Genomic DNA, 9,792 nt, shown 5'->3' on the forward strand with positions numbered 1-9,792 from the left:
TGTGTTCGAGAAACAATACATCCTAAACAAATTAAGAGATCTGTAAATGCATAGAGAGTTCAGCAGAGCAGTAGGCTATTTTGCCCTCATTAAATTGATTACCTTATTTCTCACGTCACACTTTGTAGATTTCGTCACCCACACTCCGCAAGAACGCCGATCATAAGTGTAGTAGATCTAGATCTAGATCTATCTCTATGCGATGTGAATTAATTATGATGAAATCAGACGTTTCATAATACATCTCACGTGACGTGTTCTTTTTTAGTAGACGGAGCGAACAAACTGTTCTTCTACGCATGTTACAAAACGTATCTACTCGCTATGACTCAGCAACATACGATGGCCAAACGTATTGTTGATGACACATAAATAATAGTAAAAATAATAATAATAATAGATATATGCATACAATTAATTACAATATACAATTGTACTGGGTGGTTGGCGGGTGCTCTGGTGTGGTTTGCTTCTTCTTTTCTCTCATCTATCGTCTTTATCTCCCCTCCTTCTTTTTTGTATGCTTGTTACTCTCTTGTAACACATGTCACAAACATACATGACGTCATCCAATAACGTCATGTTAGTGACTTAGATTAATAGCTTATTGTGTTGAATGTGCCGTAAAACTAGAACTCTTACTAAAGCTAAATGCAACAAGGGCAATCCCCCCCCCCCCCTTTCCTCTTTTTGTCCTCGTGAAACGCGTTCCATGGTCCACAGGTTGGGTCACAAACAATCTTAGCTTCAGACGACAGATGGCCCATGTCTGTTTTGTTTTAGCTTTTGTTTTTTAACCCATTCATTATACAGGTGTAATTACGTGTCAGAGTCGGCCTAACCATAGACCCGTACGTCGTGTTTTACTATCGTATCCATACGACGTGGGGAACTCTGTGACACCACTTTTAAAGAGGAAATTTACTCGTTAATACGAACCGTACGCTTTGCATATTATAATTATACATTATTGCAATCTGTCCAAATGATTTTTTTGAGAAATACTGAGTTTCAAAGAGATCTTCGCACTAGAAGAAGTATTCTAAAATGTAAAGAATACAACCCCGGGGTACAAAATGACCCCCAGGGCGTACGGATAGGGTTAAAGCGTTGAAACGGTGTGTAGGCCTAGTTGGACCAGATGCAAGATGTAGGAGTGTGTGCCCTAGATTTATTGTGATGTAACCCTGGAACATTACCTAACGCTGTGCTGTACTTTACTGCTCTGTTTAACTTTAAGGTGTCGGTTTACTGGGTTTCTGACAAGTACGGTCTGTACAGTAGGCAGACCTAAAGGCAAGAATCGTATTCACAACCCTGGGAAAGTCAGAGGTTGGTTTTTTAAACTTTTCTTGGCTTATCATAAGTTTTAGTAGAGGTTTTATGGCGCTCGCAACAGCATAAGGTCATTTGAGCGCCAAGGGGTGGATGTCAACAGTGCAGGGGCGAAGCGTCTATATAATCAAATGATCACTGCTTCCCTTCCTAATTTTGAAACATTGTCGCTGTCAAATTCATCCTTAAACGTAAACCTCTTAAATTAAAAGTAAAAAGAGGTTCGTAATCCACAATGAGTATGCCTAACATTCAAAACGGTTTCACGGCCACATAAATAGCCTCCTCACCCCTCTCGGGCCACTCCATAAACAGTCGCAAGCTTTGATTAAGTAAGCTTAAAGTGAAGCTGGAAGAGTCTACCAATACAGTTGAGGGAACATGTGCATAGCAGTCATGGCTGTTTCATTGCCACATATACCCTGTTCACCCCTTTGGGACCACAGTTATAATCAATCCCAAGCCCTGATTAAGTAAGCTAACGAACACTGGCCGAGTCTACCTCACAAATGTGAGGGGAACTAACTCCTAACAATCTCTTTACTGCTGCATGTGCTTGTTTTTTTTCCTCGACTTTTTACTGACCTATAATCAGATCGTGACCTCGATTATGACACCAGCTCCTGGCCGCGAAAGGCTAACAAAAACAGCCAAATGTGAAATTTAAAAAATGATAATTGTCATGTTCTACCAAAGAGTTAGACTCTCTGGTAGATTTATAACATATAGATCTAGTACTGACATCTCTGCTTCTTTGCTTTGTGTAAGTTAATTTAATTTTAGTTGGAACTGATATTTAATAAGATACTTTCCCGATTATTTTGGCGGTTGAACATACAATATGAATTCCGGATTTGTTTTCATTTACAACTCAGTCAGAGTTGCCGCCTCGAGTAAGATTCTTGTGTGATATCTACAGGCCATATAGATCTATATCTGGTCCCGTTTCACTTTGATTACCATGTCAAACAAGTCAGCCTTCGCCCCTGGTCAACAGAGAAGTCTTTACAGGGAATCAGACGTACGCCTACTCTGTTCACCTCTCTTGCTTCTACAGCACAAAGTCTGCTTCGACTATTATTACTATCAAGGCACCCCGTAAATAGTGGTTCATAAGAGTGTGACAAACATACAAAAGAAGTAGAGGAAAATGACAATAGTAAGGATTAGGAAAGAAAAAGCAGCAGTTCCCTGTTGTAGATCAGGCACAGTTATAAGCGTGACATGAATCAGCCCATTTACAATTCTACTATGCTTGAACAAGAAATGTCCCCCCTTTGGGAATGAAGTTCTCAGTTGCTGTGGAAAGGTGGAAAGGGACATGAGAGAGAAGAAGCTCACTTGGAACCAGCTTGGTAAGATGGCCCAGGACAGAGATAAATGAAAGGAGTTTGTATGCGGCCTATACCCTGCCAGGGGTGAAAGGCATTCATGATGATGATGAATAATTCAGTGCAGATATATAAATTACTGCAGCGAGTTCAGAACACTAGCCTTTTAATCATAGGTTGCTATCCATTTAGACATTTTAACTTCTGGAAGGCCCACAGATTATGCTTTAATGCTATAACTCCACAAGCCGTGAAACAAACTTGCATCCATGTGGGTGGGACATCCAGTCAAATAACTACAGATGTTTATCCATGCATTCTTTAAAATGTTATAGTAGAGGGTTTTACTGCGCTCGCAACTGCATAAGGTCATATGAGCGCCAAGGGGTGGGTGTCAACAGAGAAGTCTTTACAGTTACAGAAGATTTATTCTGCTCACCTCTCTAGCTTCAACAGCACAAGGTCTTCTTCGACTATCAAGGCACCCCGGAAATAGTAGGTCACAAGAGAGTGACAAAAATACAAAAAAAGTAGAGGAAAATGACAATAATAAGGATCAGGAAAGAACAAACAGCAGTTCCCTGTCGTAGATCAGGCACAGTTATGAGCGTGACATGAGTCAGCCCATCTACAATTGTACTATGCACAACATCTTAGCAGAAAGATCAAAACACTTCATAAAAATTTTCCTCCCTACTTAGGAACTGAACAGAGGTCTCCTGTGTGCGACAGCGAAGCACCATACGCTATACCACAGACACTTGTTTCAAGGAAGTCAGGACAGTTTTGATTAATAGTACTGTACAGTGGAATCCTGTTATAACGAGAGGGAGGGGACCAGTGCGAAATGTCCGTTATAGCAAGATTCTCGTTATTAGGGATCCAGTAATAAATTCAAGGGAAATAGTAAAGTAGGCCTAATCTATGATTTTGGTGTTCTGTTTATTCCTTTTTGTATTTCCCCTGATGATGATTTTGTTCAACATGATCTCTAGATCTTGCTTGATAAAAAATCGAATCAGGTTTCTTTCTCTAGAACTAGCAATGTTGACAAATTGGCTTTGGCAATCAGAAAGAAGGGGCTCTGGCTCTAGGCCAACTTCCCCGCTGTGTTGTTCCCCACCCCACCACACCCTGTGGTGCGTTGCGTCTGCTTGCGCACGTCACACATTCACTCCATCTATCACAGCATTGTGACTTCTCCATCCCGCACCAGAGAAGTGAGAGGAACGGTAGGCTTAGATAATCTAGACTGGGCTGGCCTATCACGCGAAGCGTTCTGCTTGTCTGCGAATGCCACACCCTCCCCACTCATTCGCTCCGGCCTTCATTGTTGGTTCGTGTGGGCTCTCCCATTCTTTGTTTCGCTGGATCACCAACAACTTTCTCAACTGGCGAGGTTTTATATGTTTAATTGGTCTTTGTGCAGTGCACAGCAGCAGCATTAATCCGCTATAACCGACTCGCGTGACTGTCTGATTGCGCAATAGCAGTATTTTATTTACAAAGATAAAGGGAAAAAAACGGGGTTTTAGAATAGTGTCTTTATAGCAGACTTCTCGTTGTTTCAGGACTCGTTATAAGTGGACTCCACTGTATAGTGATCTCTAGTTCTCAACACGGGTCCAAATCCAAAATTGCAAGTGATGCAAGGAGATCAGGGGCACGGTAATGGCTTACGTCCCAGTTAGTTTAGTTTCAGTAGAGGTTTTACGGCACTCGCAACTGCATAAGGTCATATGAACGCAAGAAGATTAGAGGCGTTACAAGAGAGTAACAAACATAAAAAAAAGAAGAGAAAAGGATGATAGATGTTTTATAGGAAAGAAGAAGCAAACCACATCAGACCACCCGCCAACCACCCACTCAAAAAGTCCCAGCTCTACTCTATCATAAATCTTGACAGACAGTGTAAAGCGCCACAATTTCCCCCAAAAAACTTTCACCCTAACTCCCTAAATTTTGTTGAAAAAATTAATAAATGACTTCACAAGACAATATTTCAAGAGAAAACTTTTTTTTATTTGGAGGTCAGCCCTTGGGTTCCTCAAAAACTTTTAAAACACAAGTTGTAACTTTGGTGGAAATGCTTACAAAACTCAAATAATATCACAGCAACAATAAGAGATGATGAATAAAAATGCACAAAAGATCTTGGCAAAAATGGGAGACTTTGTAAAGCTGGATAATTACTTTCCAATGTGTGCATTCCACAGATAAAGAGTACAATAATAAAAAAAAAAATCCTCTTCATGTACTTTGTTAACAGGTAAAATACAACACTGAAAGCCAGGACTTGTAATTCCTACAGTAAAATTGTTAAAGACCTGACAGCTGTTTCTTTTCCGAGAAGAATGAAGTTGACAAAAATGGCAAAAATCACACAAGGGCTGTCTCTAGAATGCCGCGCGTCTTCCTGTCAATGCCCAAGGGGAGATCCAATTTGGCGCGGCTGGCACCTTACTCGCCCAGATTTTCCTTGTCGTACATGTACTCTCCGAGTCCTGGCCCGACCCGCTTCAGCTGGGTGATGTGGTCACCGATTTCCTTGATGGCGTCCACCTGCTCAGCGAGGTACTCAGACTCCAGGAAGTCGGCCATCTGAGGACACACAAAAGGAACACCATAAGTCTCCCACTTCAGATGTAGTTTAGTTTAGTTTTAGTAAGAGTTTTACGGCACTCGCAACTGCATAAGGTCATATGAGCGCCAGAAGATTATGAGGTGTTACAGGAGAGTAACAAACATAAAAAAAGAAGGGGAGATAAGGACGATAGATGTTTGATAGGAAAGAAGGAGCAAACCACACCAGAGCACCCGCCAACCACCCATTCAGACGTAGATGTTGAGTTTGATTACAGAGAAGCACACAGACAAGATTACCTTTGTGTAGAGAAAGGGGAAAAGACAGACCTTACGTTACGACACACAGATACGATGAAAGGAAAGAAACGACGTGCCAGGGCAATAACATCACAAAGTTTACTTTAGTTTTAGTAGAGCTTCTTTGGTGGGGTTTTTTTTTTATAGTAGAGGGTTTTACGGCGCTCACAACTGCATAAGGACATACGAGCGCCAAGGAGTGGATATCAACAGAGAAGTCTAAAAGGGAATCAGGCTTTCTCTGCTCACCTCTCCAGCCTCAACAGCACAAATTCTGCTTCGACTATCAAGGCACCCCGGAAATAGCAGTTCACAAGAGAGTGATAAACATTCTAAAGAAGTAGAGGAAAAATGACGATAGAGAGGACGAGGAAAGAAAAAGTAGCAGTTCCCCCTCTGTAGTTCCGGCACAGTATGAGAATGACATAGATAAATCAGCCCATTTGCAATTCTACAGTGCATAAGAACATGTTAATATTCCCCCATTGGGACTGGCCTACAGACACTTCAGTCAGTACTAGTACCAATTCAAACCCTGCTGCATGGTAAAATGATTATTCTGAAGGCAGAGAACTGAACCATGACCCTTACGAATGATGACAAGGGCAGTAATGATTTCACAATAGAATCATGGTAGGCCTACATTGAAATATTTTTATGGCCTTTACCACTCTCAAAGAGAGAAATAACTCTGAATTGCTTGCCACAAGTATGATTAGTATCCCCAACCCCTCCAAGAGGATACAGACATATCATGTGAAGTTTTAGTTTTAGTATCAGTTTTACGGAACTTGGAACACATTAAGGTAAAATAAGTGCCGAAGAATAGATGTGTTACAAGAGAGTAACATACACAAAAAAGGAGGAGGCATACGGACAATAGATGATCTATAGGAAAGAAGGAGCAAACCACACCAGAGAATCTGCCAATCACTTACATACAGTGCAGCCTCTCTATAACGACATTCTTCATATATCGACGTGGTGCCCTTTTTTCTTAATATCAGTCATAATATTTTTAGTTCCTTCTCTATAACAACTCTCTAGAGCGATATTTTTTTCTGGTCCCGACAATGTCATTATAGAAAGGTTTCACTGTATGGTGAAAAATTTCCAATATTGAGCAAAACGTTAGGGCTATCTAGTCAGTACATGATGTAAGCACAGGTACCTGAGCATCCTCGTGGTTGGAGCAGACCTTGTGCAGGTCGAGCAGCGATTGGTTCACGCTCTTCTCCAACTGCAGCGCCACCTGCATGGCCTCCAGGCCTGTGCCCCACTCATCACGGTCGGGTTTCTGCATAGAAACAAAACATTAATGAAATACGGTATGTACAACAAAATTCCAACACAGACAAAACCTTCACGAAAACGAAACCACAGCAAAATGACAATTACAGTAGAACTAAAACCCTGATAACAAGAACTTCAAGGGACAACACAACTTCTTCGTGTTGAGCAGGTCTGACCTAAAGTTAGGTTGCACTTCGTGGAAAGAAGTATACAAAGGGGAAAAAAAAACCCTGGGGATTTGAAATTCTTTCCTGGTAACAGGAATTTCATCATGTGAATAACCTTCCTGTAAATTGACGACACTACTACTGCACTTATATTACTATTACTCCAAATACATGAAAGAAAAAAAACCACATTTAGAAGCCCAATCTGTTCTTCATCTGACTAATTACTCCATCACAAAACAGAATTAAAAATTCGCCCCACGTGCGAAAGAGCTTCAGTTTCATTTCTTATGCAGCATCACTGACAATAGTAACCACAATAAATTTGCCTACCACGGGCACTGGGGGCGAGTACTTTAAAACAATTGTATATCATACGCATTTTTCTGTTCAATGCATAAACAGACATTTGTGACTAAGTAAGTTATAGTAAGTTTTACGGCACTTGCAACACAAGTGCTGAAGATTAGGTGTTACAAGAGAGTGACAAACACAAAAAAGAAGGAGGAGAGATCAGGACGTGAGTTGTTTGATAGAAAAGAAGGAGCAAACCACATCAGAGTACCTGCCAACAACCTACACACTATCACTAAGGAAAGCAACAAAATCAACAGAGATTTAGATCTCTTGAGCCATGCAAACGAGTGAACAAAGTACCCTGATAATACTGAAAAAAATTTGCAGAATCAAAGATGGATTGGGGGATGGGCAATGGCTTAAAAACTTTCCAATGCAAGAGGGCTGGCCTGACTTTTGATTGCACTTCCCACCACAAAATCTATGGCAAATCCCTGCTTACAGTAAAACATGGATAGGGCGAACACAGAAAACTCGAAATTATGCGTCCGTTGAACAGTGCCTGCGGTCCCATTCCCCCCCTCTCTTTATATTGGCAAGATATCCCTTCAACTACGGATCCCTTGAACTACCGAGGCCAGTCCCAACCAATTCAGGGTATCCGTGTTATGCTGTTTGAACATCCATCTCGCTTGCTTTTAGAGTAGAAAGTATGCCCTTGAACAGATGAACACAAAGCTGAGGAAATTTCTGGGGTCATTTTCCTTACACATAAAAAACAAAAAAAAAAACAAACAACGAAAATATTTGATTATAACTTTTCCAAAACAGAGAAAACTCAGCCAAAATATGACCACACTTTTAACTTACTGCACGGTACTGTAAGGGGAAACAAGGAGACGGGACCAAACAACACAACACAAGCACACCAAAGCTTACCTTGATGTCCTGGAGAACCACACGACCACCACGCTTGTTCTGGAACTTCATCAGTTTCTCGGCGTGCTCACGCTCCTCGTCCGAGGACTTCTTGAAGAACTTGGAGAACCCGGGCAGGGCCACGTCATCACGGTCGAAGTAGAACGACTGGGGGAGAAGAAGGGACGCGGTAGATTAAAGATCCTGCCATAGATTTACGACTGGGGGGAGAAGAAGGGACAGGGTAGATGAATGATCTTTCTATAGACATATAGGCTATACCTAGACCGCTTACCATCAAGGTCGAAGTAGAACGAATGGGAGGGGGGGACAGAGAAAATGACGGTGTAATGAGAGGTTACAATAAAAAAAAGTTTGTGAAATAACATAGGCCTAGTAGGAGGGCAACCCGTAGAAAACTATACTTCATAGATCTGCTAGACCTGCAAGAACTGCTATCCGTGCTACACTGTAAGAACATCCTGCATGCTAGCTTTTGGAGTAGGAAGTAAGCCCTTGAACAGATCAACACAAAGCTGAGGAGATTTTGTAACATATGTGTAGGTGATGAGAAACTTTTCCACACCACAGTGACAGTCCATGCTCTCGGCCTTTATCACCCAAGATAGGCTACACCACATGAGACACTCTAACTTGCATTACTTTTACTTTTTCATCCTCTGTCGTCGTTCAGCTTCCAGGGGAGATGCAGTTTTCAATGGTAGGCCAGCTCCGCAGCTCTTTCAGTTGTGATTTTAAGTTTCTCAGGGTTTCCTTGACTTGACACCCTAGATCCACCTTTTGAGTGGCTTCCCTCTTCCTTTATAGCCCAAGTGCTTGGTGTTGCAGGCTCTCGAGGCTGGCTGACCAGGTGACATACATAACAGGAGGCCAAATCATTTTATTCTGTCTTTCTATGTAATGCAGGCAGGACTCCATGCCGATAGCTGCTCTTACTTCTTCATTTCTCTGCCTGTCTCGTCTTGTGACATTGAAAGTTTTGCAGAATTTCGCATGCAGTGATTTTGCTTCCATGGGTTGTAATGTCCAGGTCTGGCACTGGTAGCATAATGTTGGTATGAATATTGAGGTGATAAACTGTCTCCTCATGTCCATGGAGATGTTCACTCAAACTGAAGCAGATAAATTATATATCATGACAGTGACAATGGCCACTATGAACTTGAGAATAATGAAGATGACGGTGACTTATTCATTTTTAGCAAGAGTTTTACGACACTTGTGACTTGTAACACATTTCAAAAAGGTCATAAATGACATTCTAACATGATAAACGAATGAATTGAATAAGAATACCAAAGCCAAAGCGAAAACAGTGCTATAAATCAGACTATAAAATTGTTTTAATGCCAATCTGTTGCTCCTGAGTTGACCACTTTTTGACCTACAGACAAGTCGAGTGCATCTAAATCATATGAAACATATGATATCTTAAAACGGAGAGATTATTCTCACCCGGGGTGAGGATAAACTGGATATTAGCAGATCACCTGGCACCTGCATATATATAAATGAGCTGTGCAAAAAAACAAAAAAACCGATTCGGT

The 9,792-nt window shown here is 41.4% G+C and overlaps 1 protein-coding gene across 1 annotated transcript in view; it reads right to left on the reverse strand.

Moving 5' to 3' along the window:
* Positions 1-4,666: 4,666 nt before the first annotated feature.
* Positions 4,667-9,792, reverse strand: part of LOC100533455 (soma ferritin) — a gene marked incomplete at its 5' end in the record, with an annotated part of 7,222 nt that continues 2,096 nt past the window's right edge. The window contains 3 exon segments of the mRNA NM_001204732.1: positions 4,667-5,267; positions 6,721-6,846; positions 8,246-8,392. Of these exon segments, the coding sequence (NP_001191661.1) occupies positions 5,127-5,267; positions 6,721-6,846; positions 8,246-8,392 (414 nt within the window). The 3' untranslated portion in view covers positions 4,667-5,126.

This window comes from Aplysia californica, unplaced genomic scaffold (genome assembly GCF_000002075.1).
Source record: "Aplysia californica isolate F4 #8 unplaced genomic scaffold, AplCal3.0 scaffold00930, whole genome shotgun sequence".
In the NCBI taxonomy this organism is placed as follows: Eukaryota; Metazoa; Mollusca; class Gastropoda; order Aplysiida; family Aplysiidae; genus Aplysia; species Aplysia californica.